The 21,741-nt window shown below is 42.6% G+C and overlaps 1 protein-coding gene across 13 annotated transcripts in view; it reads left to right on the top strand.

The window, feature by feature from the left end:
* The window catches only part of DTNA (dystrobrevin alpha), a 294,993-nt gene extending 274,401 nt beyond the window's left edge, over positions 1–20,592 (top strand). For 12 of the 13 annotated variants that reach the window (XM_088469565.1, XM_088469560.1, XM_088469566.1 and 9 more), the window contains 4 exons: positions 7,116–7,284; positions 9,606–9,732; positions 12,713–12,755; positions 16,706–20,592. In XM_088469565.1, coding sequence (XP_088325691.1) covers positions 7,116–7,284; positions 9,606–9,732; positions 12,713–12,730 — 314 coding nt within the window. In that variant the 3' untranslated portion in view covers positions 12,731–12,755; positions 16,706–20,592. Of the gene's footprint in view, positions 1–7,115; positions 7,285–9,605; positions 9,733–12,712; positions 12,756–14,838; positions 14,929–16,705 lie in introns of those variants that run through there. The other variant, XM_088469557.1, reaches the window with a different exon arrangement.
* The last annotated feature ends 1,149 nt before the right edge of the window (positions 20,593–21,741 follow it).

Raw genomic sequence — 21,741 nt, 5'->3', positions numbered from 1 at the left:
TGAATCATAAATGCATTCTGTGTTTAGATTTGGGCCCTATTCCAAATCTGTGTTTAGATTTGGGCAAATATTCCAAAATACGGAATATTCCGATATCCAAAATACCCTTGGTCCCAAGTATTTTGGATATGGGAGACTCAACCTGTATAAACAAATTAGTATGTTTCTTGCTTAAAAAATTCTCTATAAATTACAAACCTCATTACAAAGTATTCTGTGTGTTTGCACTAATATGTAGGTTCCAATATTTCACCAATTAAATACTGTGTTCTTTACTTTAACAGTAAATACATAATTGTCTTTGAATGCCAAAATACTTGCTGTGAATGTGAGGCTTTTGTTGTCTGTGACCACAAATAATGCGTACGGCCAAGCCAGCTATATAACGACTTGACAAGGGAACAGCTACACTTTGACATTAGATTATGTAGCTGCTATTGAGTCATAACACAGGTGCGCCTTTGCTTGTAAATCTGGCTTTCATCATTATAAAGAGACTGAGCCTTAGGGCTCCCACATACTTATCCATTTTTAATGTACTTTTCCTGCATTAATAGATATATGAAAAGAACACCCAGAATAGGACTACAAAGAGCCATTGATGCTTCTCACACCATTACTTTTTAAAATCTTCACGCCGTACCTAAAAAAAAAAAAAAAATATGCAAATAACTGTTATTGATTTTCAAAGGAAAATACAATCAAGTAGCAGAACATGAGCAAACACTCACAAAATGTAGGCAACAAAAAATAACACAGGCCCTTATACTGTAAAACAGCAATATACATATGAACTTTGATAGCAACCAGCACATGAACATATCTGTAATGTATACGATGTTAGGCTGCCTATTACAGGAGATAAGCCTCAAAAACAGAAATGTAAAAGTGTAGGGTCAACTCATCAGCAACTAAAATAAACAGGAAGTAGGATATATATATACCGTATATACTCGAGTATAAGTCCACCCGAATATAAGCCGAGGTACCTATTTTTATCACAAAAAACTGTGAAAACTTATTGACTCGAGTATAAGCCTAGGGTGGGAAATGCAGCAGCTACCGGTAGTAATCTCTCCCCTGGTACTGCCCCCAGCAGTAATATTCCCCCTCTGGTAGTGCCCCCAGTAGTAATAACCCCCCTGGTAGTGCCCCCAGTAGTAATACCCCCCTGGTAGTGCCCCCAGTAGCAGTATCCCCCCCTGGTAGTGCCCCCAGTATTAATCCCCCTGGTACTGCCACAGTAGTAATCCCCCCCCCCTGGTACTGCCCCCAGTATTAATAATCCCCCTCTTATAGTGCCCCCAGTAGTAATACCCCCCCTGGTAGTGCCCCCAGTAGTAATACCCCCCCTGGTAGTGCCCCCAGTAGCAGTATCCCCCCCTGGTAGTGCCCCCAGTATTAATCCCCCCCTGGTAGTGCCCCCAGTATTAATCCCCCCCTGGTAGTGCCCCCAGTAGTAATACCCCCCCTGGTAGTGCCCCCAGTAGTAATACCCCCCCTGGTAGTGCCCCCAGTAGTAATACCCCCCCTGGTAGTGCCCCCAGTAGTAATACCCCCCCTGGTAGTGCCCCCAGTAGTAATACCCCCCCTGGTAGTGCCCCCAGTAGCAGTATCCCCCCCTGGTAGTGCCCCCAGTATTAATCCCCCTGGTACTGCCACAGTAGTAATCCCCCCCCCCTGGTACTGCCCCCAGTATTAATAATCCCCCTCTTATAGTGCCCCCAGTAGTAATACCCCCCCTGGTAGTGCCCCCAGTAGTAATACCCCCCCTGGTAGTGCCCCCAGTAGCAGTATCCCCCCCTGGTAGTGCCCCCAGTATTAATCCCCCCCTGGTAGTGCCCCCAGTATTAATCCCCCCCTGGTAGTGCCCCCAGTAGTAATACCCCCCCTGGTAGTGCCCCCAGTAGTAATACCCCCCCTGGTAGTGCCCCCAGTAGTAATACCCCCCCTGGTAGTGCCCCCAGTAGTAATACCCCCCCTGGTAGTGCCCCCAGTAGTAATACCCCCCCTGGTAGTGCCCCCAGTAGTAATATCCCCCCCTGGTAGTGCCCCCAGTAGTAATATCCCCCCCTGGTAGTGCCCCCAGTAGTAATATCCCCCCCTGGTAGTGCCCCCAGTAGTAATCCCCCCCCTGGTAGTGCCCCCAGTAGTAATCCCCCCCCTGGTAGTGCCCCCAGTAGTAATCCCCCCCCTGGTAGTGCCCCCAGTAGTAATCCACCCCCTGGTACTGCCCCCAGTAGTAATACCCCCCCTGGTAGTGCCCCCAGTAGTAATCCCCCCCCCCTGATACTGCCCCCAGTAGTAGCCCCCCCAGTAGAGAGAGATGTAATTAAAAAAAAAAAAAAACTCTTACCTGAAACCCCGCTCCTGGTCCCGACGCTGCTACTGGCTCCTCCGGCCGCTTTGCATTATTGGAGAGACGTCGTCATGACGACATCTCTCCCATTACCCACTGCGGGAGCCGGAAGATGGCTCCCGCAGTGGGAGCAACAGCAGCCGATAAGAGTCTGACAGACTCTCATCGGCTGCTGATTACAACAAACACACAGCTGCCGGCTCCGGCGGCTGTGTGTTTGTGCTGTGTAGCGCTACACATGCGGTGCAGTCACAGAGACGCTGTCTGCACCGCGGCCAGCATGGTATGCTACTCAGCTGCGTACCATGCGGGCATGACTCGAGTATAAGCCGAGGGGGTGCTTTTTCAGCACAAAAAATGTGCTGAAAAACTCGGCTTATTCTTATTATATATATAATATTACATTTGCATAAATTATGGGAATGGAGATAAAGGTGAGGAAGGGAGACATAAACCTGGCCAGTACGCTGAAATACAGATGAGCACACAGTGTCATATTAAATGCTTGAAAATCAGATACATGTTGCCACAAAGAGACTCATATGCTAGAGAAGAGAATAAAGAGAGACCTCTTCTGAAAAAAAAAAAAAAAACCTACTTAGGCAATAATAACAGCACGAGTGGCTCTAAAACCGAGAGGTGCCAAAGTCAGAGATAAAGCAGAGGTGGACCGGAAAGGGGGAGTGGGGTAAGAAAGGACAAGAATCCCAAGGGGAAGGGTATGCAATCACTAGGTTAATATAACCCCTAAGGGGATCATAACTTTGGTAAAAATGAGAGGTGGGGGGGTATACTGGGGTCAATGATCCTGCCAGACCAAAAAAGACAAACGTTACAAGAGAATGAACTATGTGCAAAATAAAATTCAATAACAACTAGAAGTGAAAGACACATCAGCAACAAAGAGTGTGTATGTATAAGTCACAGGAATATAAATACCAATATTGCGCTAGTGACTGTCAATATAAAATTCACCATTATCACCTCACAACACTCTATGTAATATACTATATAAAGGGGGAATTGGATCCCATGTAGAGTTGTATAATCTAGTTTAGGCGCTCCCCCCAAAAAATTTATATATATATATATATATATATATATACACACACCGGTAGTTTGGCAGGCGCTCACACTATGTCGTACAGTGAGGTTGAAAACCACACAGTCCAGCTCAACGAATTGCAGCATGTAGAAGCACCAATGTTCACAGTTAGGACTGCAGCTCCCTCTTGTATGAAATCCTGCATCCCATGGGATGAATTCTAATGGAGGTAAACAAAGAACAAGGAGGGGCGCTCCATAGTGCATGAAAGTTTATTAGACAATGATTCTATCAGAAATGGTAAGTCACAGTAGCAGATGTACTTGTACCAAAGAGCAAAACTCTGTGGGCTGATTACCACATGGCATGAAATGAAACCCAGGCATACACCAACCGTCATCCAAGAGACCGTCCGGGACAAACACCCCACGCGCTAAGCCGCCGAAGGAAGCAGGAACGTGTCGATGCCACGGGGACCGAGGTGGCTGGAGGGGTAGCCGGGCAGTGTAGTAGCGTCACTAAGGCCAGGCCCTAATGCGTTTCGTCAGAGGGCTGGCCCCAGTGACGCTGGACATCAAACTTAACCAGGTGTGCAGCCAATCAACTCGTCCACTGGGCGGTCTTACAGACATCAACAATGCACGCTCACAAATTCGGCGCGTGTATGGAATGCCTCTTATAATCATTAGTGCGCTCCTACGTACCATTAACAGCCATTCAATTTGAAGTGGACTTACCAGTACTAAACATTACATTACTTCATATAACATGGGAGACTGCATCAGTGTCCCTATAGTTGATACATAGCCGGCTATATGTAATGGGCAGAAGAGCACAACCAGGGCTATAGAGGAAGCAACTGCCAGGGAATAATGAGCTATGGGTCTTCCCCGAGGGAGACGCAGCTATACGGATGATTAACCAGCTGTACGGAGGGCACCCGTCCCCAGGGCCACTGCTGGCAATAGGCACCAAGCAGCAATACGCAAATGCAGAATGCAAACAGAAGCAACATAGACAGCAGGACATCGGTGCTCTCACGATGTCTGTAGAGTGCCCAATTTCTAAAGCACATTCATAATAGATAATCTGGTAAAAAAATTATGTAAAAAACAAGGCTAAAGCACTTATTAGTTTGATGCATTTTTGTTTAACTTTTTTCTTTTGTCTGTGTGTTTACTGTAATTGTAGTTCAATTCTGATGTTCATTGAATTGTCCTTCATTGTGTGTGTACTCAAAATATCTTTCTGCTCTGTCATTTGTTTGGAATAATACTTTTATCTCATTGCCTTTAAAATTATCAAAATGTAATGTATGCACCTGTGTATTGATGCTATGTACAGAAATGCAGTAGTTTGTTCATAAACTGAACAAAATGTGGGCATTTGTTGGCCTGCGTACAGTATTATTCAGTTGAACCCATCTATTTTTAAAAGTATACTTTAAGATGACCGGTCACTAGGTCTTCTCACATTCTTTTTCATTTCACAACAAAGTGCCTTGTACACTTGAGAGGTATCTGTGTACCTAGATGTCTGGAGCTTTAGGAGAAGATGTTAGTGTATGGGCTGTATCTCATACTCCATTTTAATTAAATGATAACAATCGGCACAAAGATTCTATTGTCTGATCAAGCTGAGCCCATATTTCTAAGACTTCGGTAGCTCTGTATTCTCCTCCTGTTCTCTTCTGGAATCCTGTTATTGGATTGTTCATAAAAAATACACCATATATTAGTTCTTGGGAAATTAGACTTTTCCAATAAGCTATCATAACACATTTCAGAATGGTATTCAGCATGTAAGGAAATTTCTACACTGCTATGCATTACTCCAGGGATGGGGAACCTCAGGCCCGGGGGTCGTATAAGACCTGCGGAATCATTTGGTATGGCCCTCAGAGCTTTTTTTTTTTCTGCTAGCCTCATCTACCAGCCAGAATGTATGCAGCAGTGCCGCCTGGAGTGTCCTTAGGATGCTTCAGACAGTCACACCACTGCCTTTACAGATTTTTGTTCTATATTAGCAGCGTTTCTGTCTGTCATGGTTACTGCTTCTATCCTTTAGTCGTTGGGGGTGGTGCAAATAAAAGTTGCATTGTGTACTCAGTGTAAGTGATTATGATGTACTTGCTCCGCTTGTGGTCATTTAAATTGTTGGCTTATTGTAATAGACCAGCTTTTAACCTTTTCCGGCCTTCGAATTAAATGGGATAAGTCAAATGGTTGGTGCCATGCAATGTACCATCCAGATATTCTTCTACGCTTTTAAATATTTGGACATTTGGATTACTAATGATATGTCCAGTTATGTTAGTCTGAATGTTTCCCCACAAAGAGACACCGTTACATCCAGAAAGCAGGCTTGGCTATACAACCAAAATTGCTCTATATTTTGATGTGGGTGTTCTTAAATCCTTTACACAGTTATGCTCTGAATTAAATGTCCCAAGGGGAACATTTGTACCGATATCTACAGCTAAGGCAAGCCCCACATGCACAGTTCCCGGACTGCTGCCCTGTCCTCCAAGACTCTCCTATGAAAATTCCTATGCACCCCTAGGTTTTAGGAAAAGAGTTACCTTCATTTTCACAAATCTTTTCAGTGCTCAACACTCATATACCTTGTCCCATCTCAAAAGTGGCCGGGATAGTGACATGGGTTTATTAGGAGATGAAGGTTTTAGGTGGTTCTAATGAAGCTACCATGTCTGTTTTACTTTCCACAGATTCAGTCAGCTGTTCATACTCCATAGACTTATGTAACACTTGTCTGATATGCAAGTTTGGGGGGAAACTTTCTTCTACATGCCCTAAATGTCAGGCTTCAGAGTACTTATTCTGGCACTTCATGTGGTTATCATAGGAACCATGACTTGTGGGGTAGAGTTGCATGTTCAGTGTCCTATACAGGTCTGCCTCTCCCTCTTCTGGCCCCCAGAGTGTGTCTCCTGAGTATCCTTCATAAAGATCTACTAGGCAATACGTATTTAACACTCTCCCCCTATATTACTGCAGCATATTTAGATATTTTGGACTCTGTAAGGGAAGCATGGGGGAGCTTACTGCTACCTGGCAAAGTTGGGCTGATTATGATACCGATAGGTGTCAGGATGCCAGCGTCGGGCTTTTGACAGCTGGGATCCCAAGTGCCGGCATCCCGTACCCAACCCATATTGGGGAGATAGGCTTCAATCCAATTAGCCACGAAGGGTGTGTGTTGCCGTTGCCACGGCATTAAAATGCCGGCAAGGACACTGCATCTCGTACCCCTTGTGGTCTGCTCCGAAGTCACACAATTTTTCTCTGAGTCCTATGGGGCTGCGAGCACTTTTGGCGAGTTCGGGCTGCCATAAGGTGCAGCTGTTTCCGAGATCATCGTGGCTATATTATATTATAATGACCCCATATTATAATTCCATGCTCATTCTATTTGGTTTGGTTTGGTTTGTATTCTAAAATAAAAATAAAGCCAATTTAAAAATAATTTATTTGTGTTCTCTCTAAGTGCTGAGTGCTGATCAGTGAGGAGGGCATATTTTAATTTTGAAGGACCAAATTTTAGACATGATGTATCGCTACAGGAACTGGTATAACCTCCTCACTGATCAGCACCCTGTACCTAGAGTGATCACAAGTTTATGTGGAAGAGTCCGCTATGCACCTTGACATTTCTACATGTCTCACATCCGCTTTGTCTTTGCTTTTCTAGATGTGGGAAATGAAGCAGAAAGCAGCGTGGACACAGAGTATGGAAGGGTTCACTTTGATGATTTGGTTCCATCTCCAACCTCAGAGAAAGCATTCCTTGCCCAGATCCATGCCCGAAAACCAACGTACAATCATAATTCTTCAGCTCCCGGCAACATTCGTACAGATATGTACGTATCTTTTACGAGTTTTATAGCAATCTTTATGAAATCAACTTGCATTTAAAAGAAAAAAGTCTGCTAAACTATTTATATTTGTCATTTGATCCAGTTTAAATAGCTGGAAGATGACATCACTAAAGTGTGTGAATCATATAGTACAGTAACTAGTTTGTATGTGTCAGTGTATTAGAGGACCACTAGATGTAAAATAACAGTTGCTGTCCAAGGTGTGTCCTCAAGCAGCCGTTTACTCTTTAGCAATATGGGACTTTGTCAATCAATATTACACCATAGCCCTCTTTCCAAGTCCTCCCAAAACAATATCTAATTACCTGGATCCCCCTCTGGAACGCTCCCTCCTGTCATGTGAGCCTGGTTGAGAGGCGAAGATTTCTAAATGATGTCACTAGTGGACAAACCTTCCTAATGAGTAACTTCATATCCCCCATAAATATTTTTTAATTTCCCCAACTGACATTTTCATAGTGTCTTTAGACACCGTTTAACACAGACATCTTACCACTTGTGAATCCCTAATCCTACAACAAGCCTCTACTAAGGATCTAGTGTTAATACTATACTCATTTTATTCTTCACTCCCAGTTTGCAGGGACCTCCATGAATCTGCATGAGAGGCAGACCTGTGGGAGTATATAGATGCATAGGAACAGGGGAGATTAGGGCTCATGCTGCCTCCAGCTCCATTCGTGTCCGCATCAAGGAAAAAGTCTATAAATTAAACTACATTAAACAGGTGTTTTCGGGGAATTTACCTCAAATTAACTTTGGTAAATGGGCCCCCTGGTGTCTATCTAGACACTGTTGACCTTTTCCTTGTAGATCTATTGGTTTGAACCCTAAGACTGGCATATCTGGAAGAATACTGGAGTGAAAGACAGATCGTGATATGGTTTACCTCAAATATTAAGTATCCCTCAGATGTATGAAGGAGGGACCGCAGCGATGCTGCCAAATGTATCTGAAGATAGCGTTAGCCGCTGTAGCCTATGGGAACTTACCGCATTTCGGAGCCCGTTTCCCTGCATGTGCCGGATCATACATCCGGACGCTATGATCGCATTTGGCAATGCGATCATGGCCGGTACTGGATGCCCTGATCACATTGCAAAATGCAATCATTAATAAATGGGCCCCCAGATCTTAGACATGCAATAGGTCAACAGGGACAAAAGGTTGACATACAAATAGGTCCACGTGGATGAAGATCAACAGCTATAGAAGGTCAACAATGAAATGGTCGACACATTGTTTGTTTTTTTTGGGGGGAATAGGGTTTGGCACTTGCTGGAGGATTAAGGTTAGGCTCCAGGAGGGACAGTTAGGATTAGACACAAGGGGAAACGAATAGGGTTAGGCACTAGGGGAGACAATTAGGGTTAGGCACTTACCGGAGGGTTAGGCACTAGGAGGGATGGTTAAGGTTCGGCACTTGCCCCGACAGTTAGGCATCAGGAGGGAGGGTTATGCACCAAGGGATGGGTTAGGGTGAAGATAAGGGTTAGAAAACACAAAAAAGAATATGTATCAACCATTTTAATGTCGACCTTTTGATCCTGTCGACCTTTGTACCTGTTGACCTTCAATCATGTCGACATTTTGTGTCAACCTTTTGCTCCTGTTGTCCTTTTGTCTCTGTCGACCTATTGTCTGTCTAAAATCTGTTGTTGCCTATCTTTTTCTTATAGATCTTTTACACCAGTGTTGGCTAACCTTGACACTCCAGCTGTTATGGAACTACATAACCCAGCATGCACTGCTACAGTTTTGCTATTAGGGCATGCTAAAAATGTGGCAGGGCATGCTGGGACATATAGTTCCACAACAGCTGGAGTGTCAAGGTTAGCCAACACTGTTTTATACTAAACCCCCAGTCTTATGTAGCTGAAGTATATAAAAGACTTTGGGATCTATTTACTAAGCAGTGTTAGGAGACAGAGTGAAAAGTGATAAGAAAGTGATAAGATACCAGCCAATCAGCTCCCAACTGTCATTTTTCAAACACAGCCTGTGAGATGACAGTTGGGAGCTGATTGGCTGGCACCTTATCACTTTTCACTCTGTCTCCTAACACTGCTTAGTAAATACTAAATTGAACTGTAAATTGAACTTTTTCACCTCCAGTACATGTTAGAGGTGGCCCCTTCTCTCGGAGTAGTGGCTTCTAGGAGAGGGGATCCTCACAAACAGATACTGGATGTGAGTAAGTACACTTTATAAAAACTTATATCAAAAGTGGCATTGTCCAGAGCGTACTGAAAAAAACTGGGACATAATCTCACTTTCAAACTGTATTTTACTGCACATTATAGGGGCCCAGAAGATCCTTATAGCAGACGCGAGGAGGAAGCCTATGAGAATGACTCTGTACGCCAACTAGAAAATGAGCTCAAGATGGAAGAGTATTTGAAACAAAAGTTACAGGATGAAGCTTACCAGGTAAATGTTCTAAATCAGGTTTACATGATATATGCACTTGGTACGAGTTTGATTGTAACCAGGGCACTGTGCCCATGCTTACTTGGGTTTTGTTGATGTGCTCTGGTTTTACTCATCAACCAAATGATGTACTAGTATGTTAATATGCCCCAAACAAAATGAACTGTTTGTGCGCGTGTTCATGTTGTAGGGAATATTTAGATGTGTCCACATACTTCTAGTCTCCTTGGACGTAAAACAGCTCTTCTAGTCGTGCCATGCCGTGGCTCGACTCTGTAGCACCGATCATTTTTTGTGTGTGTCCTTTTCCTTTAAAATGCGTCTTATTCACAAAGCAATGCAAAAAGGGCTCACAAGCTGTGTATGCTGAGTAAAATGATATGCGGCATGCCTATATTCTGTCTGTAACTGCAGCTGTATCTGCATGTGAAATGCTAGGTTACAGTTTCACAGCCGCTGACACTGTAACGTAGCATTTCGCATATATATCCGCAGTAGAACACAGAATATAGGAATGCCGGATATAATTTTAATCAGCAGAAACCGCTTGTGCGTCACATCGCTTTGTGATTAGGATTCATAAGATTGTAAGGGAAAAAGTAGCACGAATAGACGCTCATCGCTACAGAGTGGCACAGCACTCACGCGTTATGTGTTAAATGACTTGTAGCGCAGGGAGGATAGATGTATGTGGACACATCTGTAGATTGTAAGCTCCAATGGGCAGCGGTTGATCTGAATGATATAATGTGTTCACTGTAAAACTCTGTGTAATATGGTAGCACTGAACTTATACTATAATAATATTCATTCAGTCTCTGTTCAGTGATAAGAGGATACATTGAGTGATACTGGTCTATAAATCCCCATTTAGGCTATTTACATTGAATCACTCTGACAGATATTATTTCATTTACATGTCCCAGAACTGGAATGGATGGAAGTTTCCATCTCCTGGCTATATATGTCACTGTATCCAAGGGCTTCCATTATGTAACATAAAACCTATTACAGTCACAGCCCCTATTTCCAGTGCACCACTCAGGAATTGTACATAGCTCCCTGTCAGTGAAACAATAAGCAGCACCTACTCCTTAGAGTGCATCTATCACCTGTGAGGAGGGAGACATTCTTTTACATTTATTTAGTCTGCAAATATAGCCAGATACAATGAGAAAATACATACAGATGAGTCAAACTGCAGGATCCGAAGTTTAACAGTCATGGTAACATGGAAAGATGAAGTAAACATTGAAAGTAATATGGGGGATTAGCGAGATTGGTTTGGGAGCGAGTATAGGTCGCCAACTAGGGGAGAGTAAAAAGGGATTTCTTCTTTCTCTTTTTCAAAGTACAATTAGAGTAAAAGTAAAAAAGCTCTGGGTGGGAGAACACCTATGGATAGGGGGCAGGGGGTGGTGAGGTTTATTCCTTAGGGTGGGGTGGATGTTAGACCCCTGAGGTTGGGAGGCCACTGGGGTCTGATCATATGAAGGGGGAGATGTATTAACATTATGCATAAAACATTAAATGTCTGGACCTGCTTCGCCCATTATCGTGATGAAGCAGGTCCAGACGTGCCGCAATGCAGGTCCAGACGTTGCCCAGGTATATTATAAGTTGTTTTGCCGAAGAGGGAGAGTGTTAACAGACCTGTCTGACGAAGTTCACTCTCCCTCTTGCAGCCGCTTTGACCTTCACTACCAGGGAATTCCGCACATGCATCGGTCAAAACTCTCCAACAGAACCTGTGGCTAATTGAAAAAAAAATAATAGATTTTTAAGCACCATCCCCAGAGACACTGCTGTGGTGTGACAGTGACAGCTTCAGCTGTCTGACGGTCAGTGCCACTGTTCATTCATACTTTGCCACACCAGATCAGCGCCCTATCTAGGCATAGCGCCTCTGTCATTCAGATCACTTTCCTGAATTATTACATACAGGGAAGTGGTAAGATAACGTGCGCAGTTCCCGAATTACACCTACCACCCCTTCATACATCTCTCCCTAAGTTACTCTGAGAGAATTAGTTTGGGTTTGGTGATGTAGCCAGGGGTGGTCAGAACTGTGTAAATGTATGTTCCTTGTCTTGCAAAACAAGTTTATTTTTTTCCATTGAGAATGTGAGGCAAACATTTTTAAGGCATGACCAATATATAAGTTTAAATAAAACTATATAGGTTTAAATAAAAATGAATATCTATTAACTAAACACAAACTACATGTAGAATTTCCATTGACAGCCTATTCATATACTATGAATGCCAGTCATGCGGTGACTGATTCCTAGTAAATTTATAGTCTTCATTCACATAAATAGTGGTTTATCCCATATCTGGCTGCCTACATTGTGTGTATGTGACAGGCATTCTTTAGTCAATAATTGAATGAACTTACTGTATGCAAATAAACCAGATTCTCTAGAGCAGGCCTGGCCAACCTGTGGCTCTCCAGCTGTGGTAAAAGTCCCAGCATACCCTCCCACCGATCAGCTGATAAAGCAGGCTGGGACTTGTAGTTTCACAACAGCTGGAGAGCCACAGGTTGGCCAGGCCTGCTTTAGAGTAAACTATGCTTGTGTTTTACTGAACACAAAAATAAACTCCATGTTTTTCCAGGGCCATACCAGGTATGTAATGCGCCCTGTGCCTGGGAAAAGTACAGAGCGGCTTTATAGGCTACCGTTTCAAACAGACTGTATGGCAAATACTTTGCCACAGGTAGCAACGATGCTGTCCCCTAGGCCCTGCTCCCTGGACGGGGACACCTATCACCCTCCCCTAGCAGCACTGGTTTATTATGTAAAGTTATGTTATAAAGTAATTTGCATGCAGATATTTGTAAATGCTTTTGCAGACTATCTTAGGTGTTTTATTTTTCATTGTTTTTTGTTTGCTTTTTGCCATTAGATTAATAGTATGCTACAAAGTATAAACTGCTGTTAATTGTACTTAACCCTGTGCATTGTCCTTCCTATAGGTCAGTTTGCAGGGCTGAATGTGCTCCTCCCTTCCCCTCTCAAGTAAGTGTTTCCAAACAGAGCACCGAGTGTTAGGGGTAAATTTACTAAGATGGGACTTCTATTAACAAGTGATGTTACCCATAGCAACCAATCAGATTCCAGGTATTACCTTCTAGAAGGTGTTAGATAAATGAGAAGTACAGTAGAATCTGATTGTTTGCTATGGGCAACATCACTTCTTAATAGAACTCCCATCTTAGTAAATTTACCCCTTAGTGTGTTTTATTTATTCTAATGCAACTTTGCCATCTCTGCCTTGTCCAGCAATTGTTTTTAAATGCATAACCTGAACTTTGGGTTGGAAATCTACATTTTCAAACACAAAAATGGCGGTTTTGCTTTTAAAAAAATGTTGTAAAATTGCATTTTATTAAATATGCCGCTTAAGCCAGTGTTTCCCAAACTTGATCTTCAAGGCACCCTAACAGTCCAGGTTTTAATGCTGTTCATACTTGAGCACTTGGGGCCTGATTTAGCAGAGGACGGAATTGCAAAGCCGGACACAAAAAGCTTTGCAATTCCATCCTTGCTAAAATGCAAATGCAGCAGGAGGTGTCTGACACATCCTGCTGCATCTGTGATCCCAGTGCTGCGACCGGCCTGCAAGCTGAGTAAGCCTCAGCTTTCGCAAGCTGGACGGCTGTGGCGTAACTAGAGGAGTTAGCCGGGGCTCTTGCCCTCGGCGACAGCCGCAGTTCAGGTCTGTTTCAGTGAGTGTAGTGTGGAATGCAGTGAGCGCACTACACAGTAATACAAACACACAGCCGCCAGCGCCGAGTAGTACACTCCTACTACCCGGTTGCGGTGTGTTTGTTTTAGCAGCCAATGAGACTCAGACAGACTCTCATTGGCTGCTGCTCCCACGTCGGGAGCCGAGCTGGAGCTCACTGATGAACTCCACCTTCCTGCTCCTGCAGTGGGTGAAGGTAGAGATGTAATGACATCTCTCCCATAGTACCGGGAGGACGGAGGAACGGACGGCGGCAGGAGCAGGGATTCAGGTAAGTATTGTTTTTTGTTGTTGTCTGTGTATATGTAAGGTGCACTACATAATGGGAACCATTACTGAGGGCACTGTATAAGGGGCACTGCATAGGGTGACCACTACTAGGGGCACTATATAAGGGGCACTTCTGGTTGCACTCTATAAGGGGAATTACTGGGGGCACTGCATAGGGGGACCACTACTGGGGGCACTGCATAGAGGGGACCACTACTGGGGGCAGTGCATAGGGTAACCACTACTGGGGGGCACTGCATAGAAGGGACCACTACAGGGGGCACTGCATAGGGGGCACTACTATGTGCATGGTATAAGGGGTACTACTGGGGGCACTGCATAGGGGGCACTACTATGGGCATGGTATAAGGGGCACTGCATATGGGAACCACTACTGGGGCACTGTATAAGGGGCATTACTGGGGACACTGCATAAGGGGGACCACTACTGGGGACACTGAATAGAGGGGAGCACTACTGGGGGTACTGTATAAGGGTCACTACTGGGGGCACAGCATAGGAGGGGCCACAACTGGCGCTACTGTATAAGGGTCACTGCTGGGGGCACAGTATAGGAGGGGCCACTACTGGGGGCACTGCATAAAGGGGACCACCACTGGGGGCACTGTATAAGGGGGACCACTACTGGGGGCACTGTATAAGGGGCACTATATAAGGGGTGCACTACTACATGGAGCACTGCATAAGGTGTACTGCTACTGGGGACAATGCATAAGGGGAACGCAGGCCATCTTCGCACAACCCCGTAAACTCCTCGGTCAGTCAGGCAGAGGCATTCGGGGGCAAGAACGGGTCTTGCGCATGCACAGGTTACCGATAATCGGGTGTCTGTGATCAGCAGTGCATTTGCATGCACTGCTGAATCAGGCCTTTGGACTGTAAGGCTGACTAGAGGGCTGGGTTTCGGAAACACTGGCCTAAGCCTTACACTGTCATAGTTACTGTCATTTGAAATGAACCTATATAAACAAATGCTTGGCTTGAGGAATTTTATTTAATTGATTTCCCCTCTCAACCATAGACTTATATATAATTATTTTCATCATTTGAAACTTTCTTCAGTGTGTGGAAGTTTAACGAGCGCCCCCACTCCTGCAGGATCTTTGCCGCAATGAGCCTGGTATCGCTGACTGTCCCTGCAGCATAACATGACAAAAAACGTGTAGTCTATTATGTTCTTTTGAACAGCAGAGGGCACTCACGCTTCAGTTTGCATCTACAAAGATTATAAAACCAATAAAAATAGTATTGTTTTGTATTGTCTAAATTTGTTTTAAAACATTGTGATATTTTTAAGGTTCATTAAAAGAGCCAGGTGTTCAGTTTGGAATATTATAATATTTCTTTACCCATTCATTCATTCATTATATAAAATAATCCAGGCGCTCTTTGTGTGGAGGTAATGTGATGTGTTACCATAACCAATGCTTTGCAATGCGTGCAGTGAACTGTAATGACAAAGATCATAGCCGGCCTGTGGTGTAGCCTTGTCTCTTCTGAGCCTCATTACCAGAGCCCTATGCTGATCTTACCACTAGCCAGGAGAAGTCTGTAATGATTTCATTGTGCTAATAACTGGTCCAGTATTAACTCTTTATTTTGTAACCTTTTTCAGCGCTGGGGACATGGTGACCTTTACTGGGTTTTTTCAAGTGTGGAACAAAAAATATAAAACTAAGGGCAGGGCCATCTTAACTTATAGGTACACTGGGCCGCTGGCCAGGGCACCACAATTCAAGGGGCCTTCAAACAGGGGCAGGCTGCTTGCAGGAACTGCACTGTGAGCTGGAGAAGAGAAGAGGGATATGAAATCAGTAATCCTCACTTTACATCATGTTTCTTTTATGTTTAACCTTTTTTTATATTGAGAGTACCAATAAATCTAAAGGTTTAATTTTATTGACCAATTACATTTGTAATAACGTGAATGGATGGCAAGGGGCCCCAGTGCATTTACTTTGCTCAGGACCTGCAATGCTGTTAAACCAGCCCTGGCAGGGGTGGTGCAGAGGTCAATGCATACCTGTTTGTGGAGCGTATCTTGCATGTTTTCACACTGCGCATGCTTCAGAGACAAGTGTATGGGTGATGGAAGTCTAACGCATTTCACTCGCATCTACACTTATGGCTGAAGGGGCGGGACTGAGCTGCAATGGGGTGTTCTCCGTAGGCAAAGTTTTGCAAGGACGTGTCAATGCAACTGCGACCTATGCAGCATTGGACAAAAGCATGGGTGTATCCTCTGCACCAAGTATAGGCCGTGCAGGTGTGTCCTGATGATAACTAGGATCAAATCAAACATACGTATTAGGGCAGGTGGACTGCAAATATACATACAAGACTGCTATGGGTGAAGTTATGCATTTATTTACATGCACGCAATGCAGGAGCACATACTACCGATTTGCGTTCAACTCGGCATCAGATCCATAATGTTTAATATTAAGATGTAATGGGCATCAATCAGAAATTTGGCTGCTGCAGTATAGTAAATGGCCAGTGTCATAGTTGATCTCAGCTGGGGGTGTATTTATAGTGATAGCTCTTCCATGAGGTGGTCTGTATCCTGATATTTATCATCCATTAAACTGAGAAACCAACTTTTTATTATATATTTTATCTTCCTCCAGTGTGCAAAAGGCATCACATCCTCCACACCAAGATCTTTATTTACCAACTGTTGGGTTGTAAAACCTGACACTTCTGTCCGTGTTTATGCCTGAGATTTAAAAGAGCAATGCTTTTACTAGCAAGACACGGGCAGTAAAAGCGTTGCCCTATATATCTGGCATAAACACGGACAGAGGTGTCGGGACTTAGTAACTAAATCCCAATGTGCTTATTAGAGCACAGAAATTCCATCTCATTGTACATGGTATGTGATACGTTAGTAGCCAGTACGCTGACACTGCTGTTGTGTTTCTTACAGGCAAGCAGCAGTACGGAGAAGATGTACGTAGCATGAGAAGCAGCAATGGTCAGAGGCCATCGCTGTGTTGTGAATAATGCATCTTCTGGTACAAAGAACCACATCAGAGTCCCACAGAATGTAGCACAGGACATTTGTTCTAAAACATGTAGTTTGTAGTTTGTGTTTAATACTTAGAAATTAAAGCTTTTATTTGAACCTAAAGCATAATTAGTATCACTGGTAAATAAAAAAGACATAGACACTTGCACATACTGTTTAACATAAGTTTACAGCACTCATTGTTATACATATGTTTATAATCCGAGCTGCCAGGGAGGATTGCTATGCAATCCGGTAGAAGGGAAAATGGTATATCCCTCAGCGCCCAGGGGAAGGGGCAAGTAAGTATTCAGGCAAGTAGGTGCAGAACAGCTTGGTATGGGACTGTACACACACCTACATTTACCTGCCAGATGTATGCAATTATCTTCTCTGTCACTGGCCAAAATATCAGAGGAGAGCCTCTCTACCGCCACATAGTGGTGAACCATAAGAAGCCAATGATTTGTAGAATAACTGTTCTCGGACATATGTTACTAATAGATGTCTGAGTGCCTTAGTTCCACTTGAACCTACTCAGCCACTTATTTAGTAGCAGTATCTAGGCAAGCAGCACTGGAACCCAATGTGTAAAGCATTTTCTTGCTGCAAAATGGCACTGTGTTTAGCTAGTAGCCCTTAATATACAATTGGGAGCTTGCTAAAGTAACCTGCATTGCATTAAGGAGACCCGGATAGGACAGAAACAAATGCAAGTAGAATACTGAATTCTGCCATTTGCAATTCACACGGATAGCCATTAATCTTCAGCTCATCCCTGTCAAGTGCAGCACTTTTTATTTATATATTATTTTGGCCAGAATTGCACTTAAATTGGGACTGCAGCCCTGGATATAATCTTGCTGTATCCTGTAATGGCAATAAGGTACTACAAGTACACAGGAAGTCGTTCCAAAAAGTGCTTTATGGCTATTTCAGTCACTGGATATAATTAGATGCATTGATTTAAAACTTATAGATAATTACAAAGCCCATTAAATGAAGGTTTAGTTTAGGGCTAATTGTATACTTTTGTATTTCTTTTAAGATCTCACAAATCAGCCATACAAGTTTTTAGTGTAAATAGCTATATACATAAATATATATATTTTTCATTTTCAATAAAGATGCTCATATATGAAAAATATACAACTTATACAATGTTCATACTATTTAGAATCTAGTTTTTGCAATCCACACAGATGCTATTAAAACTGTGAACTTTGTTTTGAGCTACTCATTAATAACATGCTTGCTGCCACAGGGTTCTGCAGTGTGCTTTAGTCCTCGGCAGCTGAAAAGATTGAGCTGTTTATAAACCACAGGTGCCATAAATTTCAGAACTAACCGAAACTCATTATCATCTATAACGCTGTTGCCTCTCAATCTTTTGCTATTGTTATTTTGCTGTTTGTTGCATATATAAAATATGATTTGTATAGTTTTATTTTGTTTTTGAGGCCTTTTAGTTCACTATTGCTGTGTGCTAGCAACAAATGAAAGTGGACCTCTCACCTACACGCCATTTTGTGGGCTTAACCAATTCTCAGCCTATCAAATTACTAGGGAGTATGACATTTTTAGAGGCATGAGGTGAGGCACGTGTCTCATGCTTATTGGTGTCATAAATTGCCAGCGCATTAATCTGCATTCTCGTAGTATAGCCCACAAAGTGGCTGCTTACAGTGAGTGTTAGCAACTGGTCCATTTTATGTTGTGTTTTGTGAATGCCTTATGGTTAGCAGACATTTTGCAAGTGTAGTAGAACCACAAAATGGTAGCAGTAACAAGCACAAGAGCTGGCATGTTTGGGAAAAGATAGCAGGAAGCTCCCAAACTGCTTGTGGGAATCACTGGATTAAGGCTATGAAAGGCACATAAGATTATTTATACAGTGGAACACCCTTATCACGCCAGGGTTTTCTTTTATTGTTTAGTTCATGTTTAAACAAATCATTTTGACTTAAATGTCACTTTAAGACTACTGGACTTAAACGTCACTTTAAAATGTAATTCAGCTTCTAGAGATCATAGTTATGCATGTAATGGAAAAAATTGACACGTAAGGTGGCAGGTTTTCCATTCTGCAACATATGTAGCAGGAGTTCTGGAACGCGTGTTAGCATGTTTACTACCACAGCCAGACATGGAGGTCCTGGCATGTTGAGCTATATGAGCTAGTTAAAGGGTAACTCCTATTTTAGATGGATTTTCTCCAGGAGATATACCAGGCCTAGATATCATAGACCGATTAGAGACTGAGATTTTGCTTCTCTCACAACCTGACAGCATAGTGTGGATAGGTAAGGGCGTGGGGGTCAATAATAAACTGAAAAGACTCGGGCAATAGGGGTAACTGGAGCTACAAGTTCTGTGAGATTTCCTCTTTCAGCAGAAAACCAACGATTGATCATGTAAGTGTTGGAATATTAATATATTGATATTTGCAGTTACATTTCTGTTCATTTGGTAAGGGTAGACTTTTATTTTTTGGGGGCATTTGAATCCACTTCAACATTGATACATTCAGTTGAAAGACACTTTTTTATGCTGCGTTTCATGTGAAGATTTGAGGAAGTCATGTGTTTTTCCACATATACTGGAAAGATTTAGAGAGAAAAAATAATATAAAATACCATGAAGTCACTCTAAATCAACTGTAATGATTGTAATTTTTATTTTAAATTGGGGGTTCATGAACCAAAGTTGAAGAAAAATGAGTAGATGTAAATTAGCGATTGGAAAGGCAGCGTTTGCTAAAAATATATGAGTGTTTTATACAGAAAGAAGTAGTGTCCAAAATATGCTTAGCTAGTGCCCGTAGAAAGTCTGGCAGAAGAACATCAGCCATTTATACACTGTATCATTGAAACTACTAATTTAATTTATTCACTTAAACCTATATCTTGCAGTGTTAAAAATATGAATAGACTTTGACAGAATAAGCTGGTTATCATACATTGCTTTGAATGTTCACAGAATGTATAATGAAAGATAATTAGAATGTAGAATATTTACAGGTTTGCAAATGATTTGTGTGGCCTTCATTGCAATACATTAATAGGGTACATTTGTAGTTTGTTTGTTTTTTTTCTTCTGTTTTTTTGCATGGGTCAAATACTTATTTAGCAAGGTGTCTCCTTATAACCTTCTGTTTTATTTGCCATCTTAAATTGCACCTGTTGCTACCACACAGTGCAAGCAGCCATTTTGTGGTATGGATTACTATTCAGGAGCCTGCACCAAACTTTTACTGGTAGTCAGTGGCACCATTGTTGGCAAACTGCCTCACTGAGCCCACTGGTTTCCTGAGATGATTGAATAGGTGCACTTAAATGGATGTTTGTTCAGTGCTCCACTGTGTGCAACAGATGAACTTTAACTATCATTTACTGTAGATAGACCTTGTAAATATGGGCAGCCTCAGGTTGCGTCAATCAAGTGGGTTCAATGTAACAAACAGACCAGATGCCGATGAGCTCTGTGTCTGACCAGGCCTTTTGACTTTTGAACCAAAAACAAAATCATCTGAAAATCTCAAGGTTACTAACTGATGTTTTTAATTCTATAACCGATGTACTTGACCACTTGAAGACCGCAAGAACAGACACATTAAAGAATTTGACTATGTTCATTGGTATTGTAACAAAACTATTACTGTATGGAAATTTTTGTATTGTTAAGTATTGTTTTGTGTGTGTGTTGGAACCTACATGGGACATGTCCTATTTTGAAGTGGTTATAATAACTGTGTGTCTATATTTTGGAATGGAATTATTTCCTCATTAAAAAAGGATTTTTAAAAACATTGTGTAGCTGATTGATTGGGTTTGCCAGCAAATTCTCAATATTAGCTGAGTTTGTGTGAGAAACATGACAATTATAGTTTATTATGTAAAATGGTTTTCACCTTTTGAAATAAATATTTATTAGACTTTTCTCAACATCCAACACTGTTATCTTCCACCTACATGTAGTGTCAGACTCCAAGGGGTAAATTTACGAAGAATCGTGCTTGGTCCGAGATTGCACGAATTGAAACAGGATCAGCATCACTGAAACACGGGAGACTATTGGCAGCTGAAACACTCAAATTTACCAAGAACCGTGTTTTGCTGAATCCTGTTTTTCGATGGTGTATGCAACCGTGTTTCTCCCCGAGTTTCCTGTGTGTGACCACAGCCAAATACTCCAGAACAAGCAGCCTGCACATATCAGTGGATTATGTGCAGGTTGTTTGTGTGTAAAATGTAATAAAATAAAGGGTTAATTAAAAAAAAAAAAATTGATGTGGGATTCTCCCCCAACCAGCCCCGGGCTCCTAAGCAAGTCCTGGTTCTAAAAATACAGGGGACAAAACGTGTAGGAGACCCCCATATTTTATGAACTAACACTGGGCTCTATGAGCCAGTCCTGGTTTTAAAAATATGGGAGAAAAATTGCATGTCAAAAATAGTAAAATAACGACAGTACACACACCATAGATAATAAAATTGTATTACCTGCTAAACACACTCACACATACTTACCTTCTCCCCTGTGATCAGTCAATTTGTCCAGTAGAAATTCCAGGGTTTCCCTATAAAAAACTATTAAATACTCACCTACCTCCTGGGGCAGGCCGGTCCTCCTCTCCAGTAGAGTCCCGGCCTTGGCAAAATAAACCGAATAGCTCGGACACTGAAATTATGTATGTGTTTCCACATACATCTCTTCACCAGTAAATAACGGAGACTGGGTGGTTTCCGTCATTTGCCGGTCCACCAGCCAATCAGAGGCCACTCTAGAGTAAGCGGTCGCTGATTGGCTGTAAGCCGCCTAGCTGTCAATCAATAGCCACATGGGTCACAGCCAATCAGTGGCTGCTTACTCTAGAGAAGGCTGTTGGTATCTAGCGGGCCAGATGGTGAATGTGATCAGGACCTGCAACTCTGCTCCTTTTGGCTTAATTCTCA

Source organism: Taudactylus pleione, unplaced genomic scaffold, assembly GCF_031769625.1.
Source record: "Taudactylus pleione unplaced genomic scaffold, aTauple2 ptg000093l, whole genome shotgun sequence".
NCBI classification, from domain to species: Eukaryota; Metazoa; Chordata; class Amphibia; order Anura; family Myobatrachidae; genus Taudactylus; species Taudactylus pleione.
The sequence above is the reverse complement of the archived record's forward strand: the minus strand, read 5'-3'. Positions and strand labels throughout refer to the sequence as shown.